Source organism: Pezoporus occidentalis, unplaced genomic scaffold, assembly GCF_034315485.1.
Source record: "Pezoporus occidentalis ecotype Australia unplaced genomic scaffold, CSIRO_AGI_Poc_V1 ctg51, whole genome shotgun sequence".
Classification (NCBI taxonomy): Eukaryota; Metazoa; Chordata; class Aves; order Psittaciformes; family Psittacidae; genus Pezoporus; species Pezoporus occidentalis.
In genome coordinates this window covers 3,339,629-3,359,183 of record NW_026915847.1, presented here as the reverse complement: position 1 = coordinate 3,359,183, position 19,555 = coordinate 3,339,629, and the positions used below count along the sequence as shown (strand labels likewise).

Sequence of the window (19,555 nt, the reverse complement as noted above, 5' to 3'; positions counted from 1 at the left end):
TGGGAGAAAATGTAGCCTGCCAGAAAAATTAATACTACTTACTTATAAATTAGAAAGCGCACATCTTCAGATCAACTTCTGTCAATCAATCAGTCTCATTTTCAAAACAGACTGCTTTCAGCAGCTCCCACTGAAATAAATGCCCGAATCAGCTGCAGGTAACTGGTTTAGTAAATATGCCACATCCACCTTGTGGGAAAGCATTAGAGGAGGATAAGCTAAAGATAATACTTCCCCATAGCCTCTTTTCAAGCAAGATTTTTCATCACTTTTGAATGGTAAAGCTAGGGATTAGTTCAATGTCATTCTAAGCAAGGGCTGAGATAGTGTTTGATCTGACTCACAATCATAGTCTTTTTTTTTTTTTGTGGAAAAAAAAATAAATTAACAAAGATATTAAGAACTGTGTGTTATACTGTTTGCCTGAGTAATACTGGGTTTGCTGAAGGCAGTATTAGGCCTGCTGTTTTATATAGATTTCTCTTTGCTCTTCCACCATCTTACTGCTTGCTTGACACCAAAGGAAGGCAACACTGTGAAATAATTTACTTTGTTTTCTTTCTAAGACAAGATAATAAATTTTCGTTTTGGCAGATATTCACCCAAATGCCATGTAAGTTCCACGTGGTCTTCTTTCAAATTGGTTAGGCCAGACTTAATACTATTATTTGTTTTACATTTGCATATTGAGCCTGCACGTTGCTGTATCTGCACATGGGGTTCTCTACATTTTGCTTTCAGAGCCTGACTGACATTACTGATCTTTGTCTTAGGCCTGTATAGGCGGCCAATAACAGTTTTGCATCAGAGTGGCCGTGCAGGCATCATCTTGTTTTATATTAAATCTTCTTTGCACAGGTCCTGTACACTCAAAGGACTGCAGAAATTCATGTCACAAAAAATAACGCTTCATTAGCCCCTGGTGGTCTTCAGGTAGTATGTACCTTGAGGGTAACTTGTAATAGGCAGATAAGGAAGGGTTGTAGTCCTTACAGGCTAAAAATTAGGTACATATCCCTGATATGAATTAAAGGAGCACACTGAATTTAGGAATAGCAGAGCTGACTGTAAGTGAAAGTCCTCTAGGTCTGGTGTCTCCAATCACAGCCAGTTGTAAATGCCAAGAGAAGAATATACTGAAACATCCTCCAAAGCTTGTCAGATCTGGGGCTAGTGTTTTGAGTTTTATAACTTCTCTAGCCTTTTTTTCCTGCTGTTTATTGGCATAGATAAATATTTGCTTTTTAATGGATTTTTTAGACTTTTATGTAGCAGTTTCTTCCACATAATTTTTTTTTTTCAGCTTACATTTCAAATTTTGACAGGCAATGTTAAGCTCTAAACTTAAAATCTAATGGTAAGTAATGTAAAAATGCAAAATGTTGCATTAATGAGGCTTCTTCATAATATAATTTTCTAAAGAGTACAGTTTTTACAAGCATGCATAACCTAAGGGAGCATACCTTCAATTTTTCAGGTTAGCTTGAGTTTTCTAAAAGTCACAATGTCACTGCCTTGAGTAAATGCACTTATTATTTTCAGACATTACAATGGAACAAATTCTGGTATTTACCATTTTCCTGAAAACAAGTATTTCATTTCTTTGTTTTCAATCTATTTATTTTTGTTTCAGTCCAGCAGGCACTATGAGAACATTTTCATCATTTACAATAGCTATTTCAAAACTGAGCAACCTAGCTGAAAAAGAGTAAACAAACTTTCTTCTCTAGTAGTTGCAAACTATGAATTAAAAAAATGCATGGAAGTGCTACCATTTACTAATTCTGATTACCTGGAACAATATATCACACTTTTAAGATTACTTTTGGCACCAAGGTGCATACAAAGTTCTTCAGAGTATATAGCAAAGTCGTATCCCATGACCCAAGCTTGTGATCAGCTGAAGGGATGATAAATATGATCTTATTCTTTCAGCTTCAGTAAGAAGGAGGCTTTTATACTAGTCAAATGCTTAGCATTTTTTTTTTCCCAAAGATGTTTCCTTGTCCTTCAGAAAATCTGAGCAAAAAGAATGACCTGTTGCTTAGAGAATGCAACTTTTTCTTCTGTATCAGAAATAGTTTAGCTAATCATATTAAATTCACACAAGACAAGATTCAAATATTTCTTGAACATGTTACTTCAATTCCCATTTCTTTGGAATTAAAGACTGACCAAATTTGTAAGCGAATTACAAAACAAACAAGCAAGTAAAGACATCACTCATTATCTGATAGGATAAAACATTGCAATAGTTAAGAATCTGAATGTGTATGTTACAAAAGTGCTTAAGAAATGTGGCTCATTGTTGTTGTTTTTTTTTTTTCTATTAGAAATATTAAGTAGTATTTTTAAAGAAAAGGCTTCTTTCCTTTGCAGAAAAATGTAGTGGTTATATGAACTAGAGAAAATGACCTTTTCTTTAGAACAGAACAGAAATATAAATATAAATCAAAATTAAGATCCATGATTTAAATGAAGGGGTTTTTGTTTGCTGATATTTCAGGCAGGACAAAACAGGTGTCTTAAATTGCTTTGAGATAAATCAGTCCAAGTTCTTGGATGATACTGTACTTTCACTATGGTATGAGCACTCAGCTGTTAGGAAAGGTACTTGCAAAGGCCCTCAGAACCTAGAAAGCACAGGGGATCATTACTAGCCCTCCATCTTGTGGTTAACCTTATTGTTGAACAATCACTTCTACTCAGTGTAATACAAAGCTTGAGTTGGCAGTCTCAACTTTCACACTTCGCTTTCAACACTTATCTAACTCAGAGTGGTAGTCAAATTACCCATTGGTTTATTGTTAAAAGTTGTCACATATGCACAGCACATAAATCTGTGTTATTGTCAAGATACTCATCTTTAGCTGGATGAAAACTACCAGATAACTACTTTGTCCTCACTATGACCTATGTGTCTTGAAATTGCACACAATTTTAAATGAGACCTTAAATATTCATGTGCCATTTAAATTATACAAAATAATCTACAGACATCCATAAAATCTTATGAGTCTGAGAGATATTTTCAGTTACATAATGGCTAGAGGTGACTGGAAATTTTGTCCTTCAAAAAACGGAAAAAAAAATTAAAAAAAAGGAAGACAGGAAAAAAAAATCCTTTTAAAAGTAGAACATGAGAAAAGCTTCACAAAGATTCCCTCAGGAAAAATTCTCATAGATACCTGAAGAGTGAATATATCAATAATGTATCATCATACATTTATAATATGTTCAGGTTCTATTAGGTAACAAATGTTAGTGGTGTAAGGGGTTTTGTGTACAATATACAAGTTAAGTGGTTTTCAGCACGGAATAATACGAAAGACAGAGTAGGAAAGCCAGTTAAGTTGCCTGGATTATAGGTATCCAACTGCTGAAGATTGTTTTCTCAAAGATCCAGATAAATTTGAGTACTAGAAAGGAGAGCTACACTTTGTGTGCTGATCAGCTAATGTAATTGGTAACAGTAGATACCCATAACAGATTTTTTTTGTGCCTGTGTGGAATTCAGAGCTCTTCACTAGGGTTTCCCTATATTCTCTCTAGCTTCCAGCAACTGGCTTCTATCTGGTAAGAAAATGAAAGCAAATGGCCTGATTTTAAAATACTGACTCCTCTGGGGAGAAATGATGGCATCAGCCAAGGAATGCATATAAAATCAATGTCTGTAGTGATAACTCTACTGTTTTATATTCCAAAAATATTTTTGACTAATCAAGGTAGGCATCCATTCAGTTACAGAATAGATGTGATAGAAATCACATTCATACCAAAACATGGAGTAAGTTCAGCCTATGAAGTTCACCTTCTAGCTCCTGGTGTTATTTTCACATTTCCCAGCACCACTGAAGTTATGGTGCGGAACAAAACCTCTAGAAGGTCTCCTTCATCCTTAAGCTGATAACCAGAAGTATTCTAAACAAAATTACCTCATAATAACTTACAAAGACAACATAGATGTTTCAAGAGTTCTCCGCTTGAAAATGGAACACAAAAAGAATCATGTAAGTACAGCAACTTGGCCATTTTCCTTCAAAAATCTTAAGCTCCTCTCATGCTCCAAGGTGCCTTCTGAAGCACTTCCTTATACAGAGCTTTCTATTGAGAACAGTCTTCAGTTCTACTCTTTCTCCCTCTGGTCTTTGCCAGCTCCAGCTTGCACATCACTCTTTCTCCAACACATATGCATTCACTGTGTTTCTGGCTAGAGGAATAAGTCAATCCCCCTCATAAATCAGGATTGCAAGGGCAGATTTATTTCACATCATTCAGCAGTACTACACCCCAAATGCTTCATCACATCCTGAAAAACTTTACATTGAAAAAGTCCAGCCTTTATGAAAGGGTGGGAGTGTTCCTGAGATGAAGTTGTCAATGAAAATGTCTCCTTAAAATCAAACCAAATTTAATATCTCCACTGTATTTCCTTCAAGTTTTACCATACAAATTAAATAAGTGTGTGTTCTGTAATAAGCATTTGTTTCAACATTTACAGAAAATGAACGGTGGACTGACTTACCAAAGTCTTTATATTTTAATCTCAAAATTAACCTACACAGAGCCCTCATAAAGGTACATGTCTCTTACTCTAAATAGACTCTTTCTACATGATATTGTTAGCTCTCATGTATTTGAATTCTATTTTTAGAAAGAGTGAATGCAATAACATTTTAACTATGCAATTTAGCAGAAACAGAACCAAGCACGTTGATTCATGCACCAATTACATTAGAATAGCTTAATGCATCCCTTTAATATTCTAAAGCCTTGTGGGTTTTATAGAGCTATAAGATCTTTTAAGATATTTTCTAGGAATAGGGTCTGGTATAAATTTTCTTCAGTAGTCATATTCAGACCTGATAGCAACATACTGTATACCAGAATCTCAGTAGTATATGAATGATTTTGAAGGTTTCTGGAAAAAAATGAATTTGTTCATTGCTCCTAACCACCTCGGATGTGATGGGGCAGATTTACATTTTTCTAAATTTCCTACCTGCTTTTAATTGTCCTCCATGGGTCTCCAGGAGCTAAGCAGAAGTGAGCAAAACCAAGCACAGGAGATCAAAATCAGTGGAGCAAAATACCATAAAGCTCTAGCTGTGTTTGTTTACTTTAATTGTGATGATTGCCTAAAGACATGAATTTCTCAATCCATAGTATATTCATATTCCTTTTGATTTACAATTGCAGAAGATATGGATTAACATTCAGTCAGGGGATAAGCTCAGTTCAGGGATACTTAATGAGTCATTTCCAAAGTGGTTAAAATTTTGCTAGCAAAATTTCACTAATACACAGCCAAACTCTATGTCTGATTTTTGTCTTTTATAAAGTGCAGTGAATAATAGGAATTAATTTCAATAATTTATATGCTACTTAGTTGCTTGAATATCAGCATGATGAATATCAGAAAAAGATAATAGCTTTGCTGAAACAAACTCATTATATTTGCCTCTGGATTTTTTTTTTTTTTTTAGAAAATAAAAGTGGCACTATCATCTGTATATTGAAAAACTGAAAATTTTGAGAATGTATACACTGTGTTAATTCTATACTACACTGTGTTAATGCTATACTACTTTTTTTCTAATGGAAGCAAACTGAGAACATCCATTAAAATGGAACCAAGTGTGCTACTGGCGATAGGCTACTAAGCCAAGCACTTTGCAATGACACCTAGGCCAGGTTTCAATAGTCTTGAAATACTGCTTTTTCTGCCTGCACATTAGGAAGACTGGCTTTACACAGGGACCAGTCTATCCACAGTGCAGTATGCTGGCAGGGAGGGATGGGGCTGTGAAGACATGGAAGAGCCATGGTGGCAGGGATGTATGCTTGCCTTGAAACCCTGCTTCAGCTCTCACACAGATGAGGGCCCACAGCTGAGGCACTCAGTTTTTATCTCCATGGCAAGGAACCATGCAGGCAGATCTCTGTTCTGCTTGTTGCCATTGGACAATCAAAGGGGAGAATCCCACTTCAGGTTGCCACATCCCTCAGCTCCGGGAGGGAGCTCCCTCACTGCTCAGGAAAGGAGGAGCCTACATGGAAGAAGGGAAGGCCAGTGCAGAGCTGCACATGAGCCTAGGGGGTACTGAGTGCCATATGCTAACGGTTTCTGGGTTATAACAAGGTCACCTGGCCACGCTGCACAGTGGAAATGCAACTGATACCTAATCACCTAGAAAGTATGTTGGGAGTTATGAAGAGTACTACAGAGGCTGGACACTTGCAAGGATTTTCCTCATGTATCAAACACTTGAGGTTCAGGGTTTATAGTCTTGTGTGTTACAAAAGGTCAGCTAGACTGAGACATAAGTCCAAGCAAAAGAAAAACTCTGCTAGAACCTGATGTGCCACAAATAAACTGAAAAATGTGAAAAAGTCCAGACATATTTACTATGTAATTCTGGTACAAATGGACAACAAGGAGTGAGAAAAAGAGCAGAAAATTACAGGGTGCTAGTGATCTCATCTAAAATACTGGAAATGTTTTCAAGCCTTAGATTTGTTATATTACCTAGCTTTCTTGTTGGGCTGTAAAATAACATTTAAAGCTGTCCTGAAATTTCCTAAAACGTCATGTTTAAGTGACACTTACCTGACTCTCCAGCCTGCTCAATGCCCTGGCAGAGTTTTGTGTTGGCTGCACCATCCCCAGCATCCTGCCTGCTGAATCATTACTCAGAACAGGAAAGCACACTGTGGGACCTAAATGAGGAAAAAGCATATGTAATGTGTCAATAGAGCTCTGAGTGTCTCTCAGCCCGTTATTAAGAGCACCCAAAGCAGGAAGTTGCTGAAATTTCGCAAGTAATTATTGCAAATCCCTTTAAGTCTTCTAAATTAAAGGAAAACACAAGACAGACTTTCTGAAATGGTTATTTTTGTCTAGATAATAGAGACTCATCTTTGAATTTTGCAATGTAAAGGGTGTTCCCCCTCAAGAATCTATATTGTCATCAAAAGATAATTTTTGTGACTTCTGATGATAATCAGAAGAGAGGTTGTTGCCCAAGTAGCTAATATTAAAGTCATTGATATCAGTATAATTCTGCTTTTTATAAAGGGCTGGTAGAGATCTCCTGTTACAGCACAGCATGACAATTGCTTTTAATAGTTGCCTTTTACATAGACACAGTACAGTCCAGCTGTGTGGTTTTACTTTCGGTCTCCCTTATCTTGTAAAATAAATTAGAAGAGAATAAATGAGAAGAACCAAGGCTGGGTCAGCAGCAACACACTATACCATTTAAGCAGTGTTTTCATAGTAAGGATCATGGCAACTGTTTAACCCAGCTCATTCCCCATTTCATTTACTTTTTTACAGATGACACAATAAAAGGAGTCCCAATGCAATCAGCAAGAAATAATTTTTTGAAGGAGCCTACTTATGGAAGTTGTGGAAGCTCCATCCTCAGAGGTATTAAAAAATCAACCAAGACTGGAGCAAACTGCTCTAATTTTGAAGTTAGCACTGCTTTAGATGGAAGGAGTGGGAGGCTGGAAGGGGTGACCTGTAGATGCCTTTTCCAACATAAATTATTCAATGAATTAGGCCTTGAATTAAAAAATCTGATGGAGGAGGGAGGAAGAAATATACAAAAATGCACAGATGGGTGATTGTGTGAGCATTAGTTTCCTAGAAAATTAAACTAAACACTGATAATTTCAAAGATATAGGCTAGGAACACAGTCCTATTTCTATATAGGTAAAGGGACTATTGCTTACAGTTTTCTTAGGGCCTTCTGCAGCTGGGTCTCAAACAGTAAGACTCTCTCAGTTGCTCTTGGTTTGGTCAAGCTGAAATTGTTAGAGCTGAAATTTCCAACACTGAATTACTTTCTCAGGCTAGTTATTTTCTTTTAAGTTCCATCATTAAGTTCAGTCATTTCCAAAAATAAATTAGCAGAAATATGCACTTCTTTCATCTAAAGAAAATGCTTATAACCATCTAATTAAAGCTGTGCTTTTTAGTAATGTGTTCAAGTTGGCAGCCCAGAAAACCTGCATAAACTTGGCCAAGTCATGAGTGCCTTAGTTTACATAATTGTGGAAGTGATTTGTTGGCACTGTGTATTTGGTCTCCAGCAGTCTCTTCACAATGAACGTAATCCATCTTGGAAGCTCAGAGGCAGGCAGAACTCTTTGTATTTCCTACAGGAAAAACATGGTGAATGCTGAAGAACAGAAATCTGTGATGCTGCTGGTGCACAGCAGTGGAATTTGAGTACTATGAATGGAAAGCACTGCAAAGAATTAAGAAAGGGTAGAGGTGAAAGGAAGAAGGAAAGGTTGAGTGGAGCATAAGGATTTATGAACACTAAGCATATTCTTCTTGAGAACTTGAAACTCAATCCCATGCTCACTGCTTTCCTATGAGTTCATAATTTTCATAAGGTATTAAATCTTTAATCACAGAAGCTGTGGCTGCCCCCTCCCTGGTAGTGTTCAAGGCCAGATTGGATGGGACTTTGAGCAACCTGGTCTAGTGGAAGGTGTTCTTGCCCATGGCAGAGGGGTTGGAACTGGATGTTCTTGATGGTCCCTTCCAACCTAAACCATTCTATGATTCTATGATGTAACAATTTCCTTTTTCTCTCACAAGATTGATGAACAAAATGGATTCTGTTCACTAAATGGACCAAGCTTTTGAAAAAAACCAGTATATAAATGTCCTTATTTAAACATGAAAGATGTACAGAAAAGGAGACAGAAGATCACAGAAAGAAAAACATGAGTTCAATGAAAAAGGCAGCTGAAAGCAGCCCTGAAGAAGAGTCCCATCCCTGCCTTCATCACCATCTTCGTATGATTCAGGCAAGTTCCTTAACCCATATTTTTCACAAGCGGTGATCATTTTCTAAGTAAGTTCCCTCCTACAAGAAATCTAGGCTTTCAGTTGCTTTGTGTATCTGCCTTTAGGATGAGGTGTTTCATGGTCCCCAAGTATATATTTCTAGTCATAGTCAGTTAGCTCAGATGCATGTTTCTCCAATGTAGATGCTGCAGTTTGAAGAAATGAGTGCCCTCTAGAGAGTTTAGTTCAAAAAAGCATTGAGTTCTCACAGCTGCAACAGAATATACTGGGTGAACACAAGACAATCCTTGAGAGTGCTAAACAATCTCCTAAAAAAAAAATAAGTATCTATTTCCATGTATCATATCCTGGACCCGAAATCGTAGGTTTTTCTAATGTTCCAGTCTTTTTTCAAAGTAAAATTCCCATTTTCTTACCCTTCAGGACTTCAGAGAAAAATGAACTAATTCAAGTCCAAGAAGCAGTTGCATACTATACTGATAGATGCCAAAGAGGGAGGGCAAATAAAATTAATTATTCTGGATTTACAATGTGGTGCATGTACTGTGTAGCAAATCAGACATGGGGCCAGAAAAAAGAATACATGAAATACAGGACATCTGCTTTTCCTGGTTTTCCTTGGTTTTATATTTCTGTCTATATATTTATATATTCTAGCCGGTGTAAAATCACATTTCTTGGGCCTGTATAACAAATTACTGTAAGATATAGTGCAACTAAGGCTGAAGACATTTTTTTTATTAAATAAAAAAAAAAGAATTAAATAAAATGAATGAAAGAAAGCTGTAAGCAGCAAGGCATCATGTAAGCCCCAGTCTGATGATTTCTGCCATCACCAGCATCCAGTGCTGGTCATCACAGGGCAGGATTACACTTGGAATACCCAGGTTGATAACAGAGACCTGTGCAATCCCAGGTGGGCTCCCAGTGCTATATTCCTTCTCATCCTCTCTGCTGCCCAGCAGTGAGCTACACTCCATGTGGCAGCCCTGAGTAAAACTAATCACGTTAACTCAGAACTGATCTAAACTCAGGAATATGAAACACTATTTATTTACCCTGCCAAGAAACAGCATAATGAAAAACTCCACCTAGCAACTACACCATTACCAAAGTACACTAGCAGGGTAACAAACCATACATTTTTTTTTCCTTCCACAGGCTACAGTAGATGCGCCTGCAAGAATTACTGTGACTCCCATTCCTGTGTTCTTAAAAACACACTACATGCACTCATTTTCAACAGATAGGCAGATGTCTAGTATTTTAATGACATTCAAACTGAGGCTCCATGGCCCAGGAGAAAGCCAGTATGGCTTATACAAACAGGTATAAGTAGTTATTTTTTAACAGGTGTGCTTACATTGACACCTTTTACTCTCACAAGCAGGTTGATGGCAGTAACCAGCTGCAGCTTTCAGATGTCAGGCACATAGATTTCCGTGTTCCTGCAACACCTCTCCATAGTCCTGGAAGGGCAGGCAAGGTTCTTACTTCCTTTTGCAGGAAGACGGACAGTTACACTTTGGCCATTTTTTATGCTGCATTGGCTAATTAAGAATTATGGCACTTGTACCAGTGCTGTATGCATTTATCTCTGGCAAGTGACAGAGTTCATACCTGATTTTCCATCATGTTGGTTACAGAATTGATATTATGTTAATAATAATTAGTAACATGTTAACTATTCATAAGAAGTTCATACACTTATGATATGTGAAATTAAAACTTGTCAGTGTTGTTATTCCTTTACATAAAATGGGTTTTCTACTGCAAATGTTGTTGATAAGATCATAAGCTCAACAACTGCATCATCGTATTTTGTATCTGCAACAAACAGGATATGTGGCAGACAGTGACCTGACGTCCCTGATGAGTTCAAGTCCTTTCTTCAGCTGAGACAATAAATTTCTCTACACTGTCCTTATTTATAGCTTAAATAGGAAAGAAAATTACTGAGCACTTGACATTCATAGCCTTCTGGCAGAGACTAAAGCCACGGAAAAGCAGAGTGTAAACCAGTTTTGGCCAGTGGTTTAGAGTATGGTGATTCCTCTACTCAAAAATAAATTACAGCCAGTAAATTATATTTACAAAAAGGCACCCTAAAAATTTGGTAAATTCTAGTCACGGGTGGACTGGCTTTGCAACTTTGCTAGAAGATTTTTTTAACAGTCACAGACTGCAATCCTTCTAGTCTACAGGTATTTTTATAAAGCAGGATCTTAGAAACAATTTTTCTGTGGGTAAAAATATCAGCTGTTTTTTGGTAAAGAATTTTTAAGCATTGGCACTCGAGTTAATTGATAAACTATTAAACTGTTAAGTTGCAATTTATAGCAGCTATAATGGCAAGAATATCAGAGTTATCACCCTGTTCTGCCACTAAAGACATACCTCGTCTGTTATAGCACAAAATACTGTAAGATGGTTTGCAATGATGCATATATCTTGTTACCTGCTGATAATAACCTATCAGCAGTGACAACAGTTTAATTATATTGCACATCTCCTGCTGCCTTCCAAATATTTCTGCTGCTCTTCACTAATTTCTTGGCTAGAACAAGTATCAGTCTCCTTATTTTACACCAGTACATTAATTTATGAATGGAAGACAGAAAGCTTTTATTACTGTCATGGTTTAAAACCAGGCAGAGGGCTCGTTCACTCACTCCCCCCCCTTCTTGCCCTCCCCCTACTCCCGGAGGGACGGAGAGGAGAATCGAAATGAATGCAACTCCCACGGGTTGAGATAAGAACAGTTTAGTAACTAAGGTATAACACAAATCACTACTGCTACCACCAATAATAACAATGATAAAGGAAATAACAAGGGAAGAGAATACAACATCTCACCACCAGCTGACCGACAACTCACCCCCCCCCCCAGCCCGAACAAGCTCTGACCAATACCTCCTCCAACCCTGCAGTCTCCCAGCCCTTCCGGCTAACTCCCAGTTACATCCTGGGCATGACGTGCTGTGGTATGGAATACCTCTTTGGCTAGCTTGGGTCAGGTGTCCTGTCTCTGCTTCCCCTCCTCCCTGGCAGAGCATGAGGCTCACAAAGTCCTTGGCCAAACCAAAACATCATTGTTATCAGCTTTGTTCCCGAGCTGAAAGTCAAAGAAACAGCACTGCACCAGCGACCAAGGAGGAGAAAAATGACTGCCACTGCTGAACCCAGGACAATTACCTGCTGAGGTGCCTGAATTCTTTGTATTGTCATCATGATATAAAAATCTAGCCCAAGCTGCCTGTAAATCCTGAAGGATGGTGGAGAAAAGGCCCCACATCAACTAAAGGATGTGGAGGAAATTCCAGACTAGACCTCTCACAGGGATGTAGAGAATATTATCTCAAAGGTGGCACTCAGCCCTGGCCAAGCAGGGTCTTTGCTTGTATTGATACAGTACAGACAGTTTGAATGAAATGTCTTTCTCTTATCTCTTACTTCTTTCTTCTTTTCCTTCAGGTTCATTCTGGGCATGGGATCATAGCACCCATCATGGGAACAGCTCTGGCCCAGCAAGAGCAGGGGACCGTTCAGTAGGCAGGAACCTCTGAGGTGGACACCAACCGCTAAGGCTCAGTATTTGGCAAATAAGCAGTGAGAAAGTAAATTGATCTGTGATTAATGATATGAAATCAGAAGTCCTTTTTTTCTGTGAAAGAATAATCTGTCTGCCCAGGTATTGGGGATCTCCAACATGGTCCTGTCTCTTTCAACTCCAGCTCAAAAAGGAGTTCTAAGCATATATTCGCATGAGGACCTATTAATAATGCATTCTACCAGAGTTTGGTCTTTGCAAAGACAGCTGTATCAGCATGTTCGTTAATATGTCAGCATTTATTCCTGAAGTGAAATCCTGTCCTATCAAATCCTATGAAATGGGAATCAGAAAACTGGGCTGAGTAAGAAGAATGTCTTTAAATTTGGGAACTCCTGATAAAAACAAAGGTTTTGCTTTATACATATTTCTCTGAATAATGAATAGCTGATAATAAATAATTGATAGCAGGGATTTCTCCCCTCCATTTCTGAGCAATTACTTTTGTAATACTTTTGAAAATTAGAAATATTTTAGCCTGCATGAGCAGCAAATGAGCATATTTGAGATGTTTTTGCTTTGCCTAACATGCTATAATTTGGTGTATTATGTATTGGTGTATTATGGTGAAAATGTATTATAATAATGAGAATTGGCAGTGCGTTACATTCCTGTAGTTAACATAAACCTTTTCCAGTCTGAGTTTTTATGTCCATGGAAAGACCTCATGAAAAACATGAATCCAATTCACTCTCCAGGGTTTAACTTCTACTGATGGTGCAGTCATGAAATAGAGGATATAGCAACAAGACCATGTTATATTAAAAAAAAAATAAAAAAAAAAAAAGGAATAAAATATGTACTTCTGTGCGGACTAACAAGTTTGTTCCAGCAGGTAAGGTTGGGCTGCTGTGCATTACTAATCCCTACAGGCAATAACACTTTACTGACCTGCAGAACAGTGATCTGCTTTACACCACAAAACAGTTATTTTGATAAAACAACATGTCTCACAGAGGGGCTGTTCTGGATTGTCCTTTTCCTTGATCTACTTGCTGCAGCAAGCTGAACTACCTCAGCACAGAAGAAGGAAACATTTGACAGAACCCTGGACCTGACACTGGAGGTTTGTGTCAAATCTATTACTGGCCATAGCTTGGAAGAGACTGCAAGCAGAAGTAAGAAGGAACCTTTCAATCTCCACAAAAATTCTAGCACTGTGTTATCCATACAACCCAATTACTCCCCATCAGCTTGTACCTCTGTCCCCTGTGATCTCTATTTTCATTGAAGATCTAGGAAGCCTCAGAATTCATCTGACCATAATATTCTTTTCCTAAAACAGTTCAAACATTCCTGAAGACAGCAGTGTATCACAGAATCATTTTGGAACAACTGCTAACCTGGTGCTGCCAAGTCCACCGCTAAACCATGTCTCTATGCAGATCTACACATCTTTTAGATACCTGCAGGGTGGTGACTCAACCACTTCCCTGGGCAGCTGTTCCAATGCTTGATAGCCTTTTTGGTGAAGATATTTTTCCTAACAGCCAATCTAAACCTCCCCTGGCACAACTTGCGGCTGTTTCCTCTTGTCCTATCACTTATTACTCAGGAGAAGAGACCAACCCTCACATTGCTACAACATCCTTTAGGTCATTGTAGAGAGACATAAGATCTCCCTTCAGCCTTCTTTTCTCCAGGCTAAATAACCCCAGTTCCTCAGCCACTCCTCATACGACTTGCTCTCTAGACCTTTCACTAGGCAACGCTCCCACCCAAGTTGGTGTTGTCTGCAAGCTCTGCTGAGGGTGCACTCAGTCCCCTCATTCAGATCGCTGATAGATATAAAACAGAACTGGCCCAACCGAACAGCCCTGGGGAATGCCACCTGTGACTGGCCACCAACTGGATGTAACTCCTTTCACCACAACTCTTTTGGCTCAGCCATTCAGCCAGTTCTTTCACCCAGGGAACAGTCTGGCTGTCCAAACCATCAGCAGCCAATTTTTCCAGGGGAATGCTGTGGGAAATGGTGTTAAAGGCTTCACCTGCTGTGCCAGGCAGGAACTTGCTGCCATTGACCTCTGTCCTTTAAAGTTGTTGTGTTCAGCCAGGCAGAGAGAGGATAGGGGATCCTCCATATTACATGCTGCAGTCTCACACTGGGCTGGCAGCTGTGCCAGTCATGGTGGCTGCAGAGCTTGGAGAGGCCATGACTTCCGTCAGATAGACACCATTGCTCCTTAATCGAGCTGACAGGGCCCTTTCTGAAAGCCCTTCTGCCTGAGCTGCTGCGCAGACTGCCGCACCACACCCTGCTTGCCTGCCCTCGTGGCTCACACTCCCTAGTGACTTTTACACACGGAGCAGGGGGCTTGCTCACCATTGCTCCAGGTCCCGTGAGACACTGTCACCTAAGCTGCAGGCTCCTGGTGGCTCTCTCAGCTCCTATCAGGTTCCCCAGTTCAAGAACCTCCCTGTGGACCACACTAGAGCTCTCCACGGCCGATCATGCCGGGACTGGAGCTGCTTTCCTCCTTATAATGCTGCACTATAAAGAGCTTGCAAAGCCGACCTTCACTGTTTGAGTTCATAGAGCTGAATTGATTGTGACAGGCTATAAAGCCATGCTACTTGTTCTTAAAGAGTTTAGAACAGTCCAGTAGGCTTCCAAAGAACGAATTGAATACCTCTATTGATCTATAAAACTCACTGGTTTATACTAAGTTGATCTCTAATGAAGTATCTCCTTCCAAGATATAAGTGTGATACCTTTCCATTTATCTAGTACATCGTATAAATTGATAACTGTAAAAAGAAACAAACACAATCATAACAGGCAAAGCAAGTACTGTGCTAATGACTATTTGGAAAGTATATAAAAACATACTGTGATAATTATAATCACAAATTTGTTCTGCAAGATCAGACTCTTAAAAGAAAGCAGCACAAATATACCTCCTATATACAGAAAGAATCACAAGGTAGGGGTTGTGCAGAGCAAGAAGAATTTCCTAACGCTGACTTTTACATATGAAATTTTGCAGGTTCTGACAACAGATTCCTTCACAAGTTTCTGCCTCACTTCTTTTTCCTCCTGCCTTTAAGTTTTATTAGGTGGAAAGTAGTATTTTTAACAACAGACTTATAAATGCATTTGCTTACTCAGATTTACAACAGGCTAATACCTCCCTATCATACTGCTATCAGCTACACTGTCTCCATATGACTGTTTTCAGTAGGTTTCCACTTGACTGAAGATTTTCAGTTCCTTGCCTGCATTTAATGTTCCTTCAAGTGTATACACTAAGACAGTAAATAACTTTTCTCCCAGCTTTTTATTTCTGTCTTGCAATGTAAACCACGACCACAGCAATATCTGTTGTTTTCTCATGTTTGCTGTGTGAGTTTGTTAGGAAACAACAATGAATTTTCACTGGCTAGCACCAACCCTCTGTACTTGCTGATGTCTTTCACACAGCAGAAACGGAGAAACAGGTACCAGGTATAAGGTTAAATACAGTACTTGAGCTATGTCTTTTATATTTATAACAAACCTTATGAGACAATTTTAAAAAACATTAACCAAAACCAATTGCAAGCTAAATGATGTATTTTTTCGATACGAGAAAGAAAGCAAACCAAGAGGATGTTAAAAGCTGTAAAATACTCACAAGTCTCAGAAAAGCCATGCAGCAAGCCAGCACAGAAGTTAGAATAAAGTTTGCACTAGTGACAGCAGCACTGCTCCACCCCTCCTTCTCCATTCTCTTTTACTTTCAGTTGTTATATAATAACATAGGACTATGTACTAAATATAGCACAGAACTTATTCTCACCACAAAGAGCAGGTACTAAGGATTTCCTACTGCTGTTTCTGAGAAAAGTTGAAACTTGTGAAAAAACAAAACAGAACTAAATCGTGGTGAAAGACATATACCTGTGATTCAGAAGGCAAGCGACTGACAAACAAGAAAGGCAGCTTATTGCTGGTCCAAACAGCAACATTTATGCATGCTACCTCTTATCCTTCCACAAAGGGAAGAAAGTGTACAGTTGTCTCTGCACGGTCACTTCCCCTTCATAGCTTAAATGTATCCTTCCCAGCCTGAGCTCTGAAGAGTTGCTTAACTTAGAAGCAAACACTGTAGCTTTGTGCTGTAACTCCTCCTCCTCAGCCTTTCCAGTGTTCTACTGTGCAGCTACCATAAGGGGGGAATCAGGAGTTGCCTCTCGGCAAGACCGAGAAAGAAGAGCACAGACATGGAAGAGGGTTTCAAGGATACAAAAGAGCTTCTCCAAAAGGTGCAGCATCTGACATGCTGTGGGAGGACAGGGCAGAGAGGTGTCATAAGTCCAGGTGACATCAGAAGAGGATCTCTGTAAAGGAACTGAAACAATTCTCTGCAAATTGCACTGAACTCTAAAGTTGTGGATTCTAGCTGTCAAGAACAGGCGGTTAGTGCCTATGATAATCACAGGGTATGGCAGCTGTAATTCTAAATCCTGCTTAGACACCTCACATTGAAAAAACTTTCTAACTTGAATTAAACTTCATAAACATTGTCCTGCAGATGAAACTTGGCAGCTGCCTGGGAGTGCTCTCAGGTTTCCAAGACTCACCTCTGAAGAGTCATACACTCCAGAGGCAACAGTGAAAATGGTACTTCCTGTCTGTGTAGTCTTCTTTTGTCCAGAAGAGTTACCTTCTTCTGTGGGTGCTGGTTGTTATTCTGTGCATGTCACACTCTGTGAGGTGGTAAAAATATTCTGCAGCTAAATGAGAATGGTTTAGAAACTACTGACTCCTTACTGAAGGAGAGGTACGTTTCTAGAGTTAGACATTTCCTTCCTGTTTCTCAGCGAAATAACTTCTTTTTTTTTTTTTTTTTTTTTTTTTTACCAGGAATACTATTATAAAACTGCTGAACAATAGCAGTCAGTTTCCTGTGCTGTGATATTCTATTACCATCAGATTCAGAAAATCTACTTAAGGACATTAGTAAAACTGCTATATCTTGAACAACTGTTGTACAAAAGAGAGAAATCAGGACTGGAACTGAGTGTTCCCTAACAGCGCCCCATGACAGATTCACTACATGAAGCAGCTTACTGTCATTTCTCAGCATCCCTGTGCACAGTACCCTGTGGTCCAATGCTTGGGTCTAGTATCTGTTCTGGATGCAGAGGAGGCACCAAAGGGAAATGTCACCACACTGATTAGCTCCTGTACAGGATCTGGTTTGCAGTCACTACCACTGCAAAGAATCTTCCAGCAGTTGAACACAAGACAAAAAAGCAGAACGCACTCCAGGGACTCTTGTCTCTCTCAGATGACATTGCGTCTGTGTCTCCAGAAAAGCAGCTACCTTGCACTCTGTCTCAGTGTAGAGTTTTAACGTCACTTTTTAAGTGGTGGAGATCTCAAAGGTGGAATCTAACTCAGCTGGAGGCTGCTAGAAACCTGAGCAGGATCTGAAAGAGAAAATGAAAATACAGACTTGGCTGGAATTGTACAAAAATGAATTGAAAAGGAGGTACCAGCTTTGCAGGAAAAAACACCAGCCTGAATAAATAAACCAAAGGAACATGCTTGTTTACTAACTGTCTTGTGATAAGGGGTACTTCTTCTAAGACAAAGTGGTCATAAACACCTCTGTTTACATAAACACCTTCAGTTTACTCCAGCTCAAAGAACGCGAGTGAATGATTTCAAGTATACATGTGAATGTATTTGGACTTGGGATCCCAAAGTCTCTCATATTTGTTGCTGTTTAAAACTGAAGGAAAATAGATTGTTTTCCGCTTGTCTTCACTTTTTGACATGGTGCCTTCTCTGTACTATAATTTGTCAGAATTTTCTCAACTAGGAAAAATTTATAAGCAAACAGCCAAAACCAGGCACACAAAGCTTTAGGTATTCATGAGTTATTCTGTGTGAAAAGAGGAAGAATCACTCAATTTTTTTTTTTTTTATCACTTTCCAGACAATTTCCTTTGAACACTGGGAAACGGAAATACTGCACATAGGGTGGATTTTTATTTTGGTTTTAACTACCTCTCTGGGTTTGTTCCTTTTTAACAATTAGATTTTGCTGGCTAGTTAAAAAGTCTTAATTTCTAGCTTAACATAAAAACTGCCCCTAACACTGAAGTAATTGCAGGCAAAAATAATGCAAGTATCAGTACATGTTACAAGAGAGTGGCAATACCACCTGCACTCCCTCAAAATTTAATTTTCATTCATTTTCTTAATTACACAAAAATATCCTTCCTAATTACACAAGGGACATTTTATGGTCACCTACACACTACTAACCATATCAAGGTGTTTATTTGTAGCATAAATTACTCTCTTACGAGCATAATACCCCTTTCTAGTTTATGCAAGATTCATTTATAGTGGACACAGGCTATTTGGCAAGATATTGGCAATTGCTCTCACTAATGAGCTACTAAATTCTTATTTAGTATTGTAAGCGAAGTGAGAAAGAATGTAAGTAAAGGGAAAACAGATGCATGAATATCATCTTGAAAATACAACAGGATAACTGAAAAATCAAACATGACCACCCTGATTTGAAGGAACAGGACCCAAGTGTTTTGTGTGGCTGCAGAATAGCCAACAAAAAGTTTGGGTTTGCTATACTCTTAAAAGTTTGTCCGTACTTTCATGAAATTCATTCCTTTGGAACTAGTATTCGTTCTGCTGCTGAACACCAGGAGAGGAAGTATTGCCACAGGGGCAAGAGTGAAAAACGGGGGAAGAAGGCTCTTTCAGAGCAATGTGATATGAGTGATTGTAGAAAAATGCCGTGTTTTCTGAAGGCAGTCCGGGAAAAAATGGCAATTCTTGCAGAGCAGGATACCTTCAGGACGGCCCCCAAAACACCCAGCTCAGAGCCAACTTTCTTTGCTAAATTTCTGAGTGCTTAAAGATGGGCCTGCACTGTGCTCTTCTCACCTGCTGTCTTGGTATCAGTTCTTTTTTAAAACAGTCTTGAAATGGAGGCCTGCTCTATAAGACATCAGCTTTGATAAGCCATTGTGCTCTCATAAGCATAATGAGTTTCTTTTTATTTATTTACACTGAACTCCAAGATTTTTAGAGAACCTGAACCCAAATGTACAGGCAGATGCAGAGGATGGTAATTGCAATTTGAATAATGTA

General features: G+C 38.8%; 1 protein-coding gene across 1 annotated transcript in view; it reads right to left on the bottom strand.

Annotated features, from left to right (window-relative positions):
• The window catches only part of IL15 (interleukin 15), a 135,100-nt gene that overhangs the window by 12,251 nt on the left and 103,294 nt on the right, over positions 1 to 19,555 (bottom strand). The window contains exon 2 of the mRNA XM_062637258.1: positions 6,611 to 6,720. Coding sequence (XP_062493242.1) covers positions 6,611 to 6,673 — 63 coding nt within the window. The 5' untranslated portion in view covers positions 6,674 to 6,720. The remainder of the gene's footprint in view (positions 1 to 6,610; positions 6,721 to 19,555) is intronic.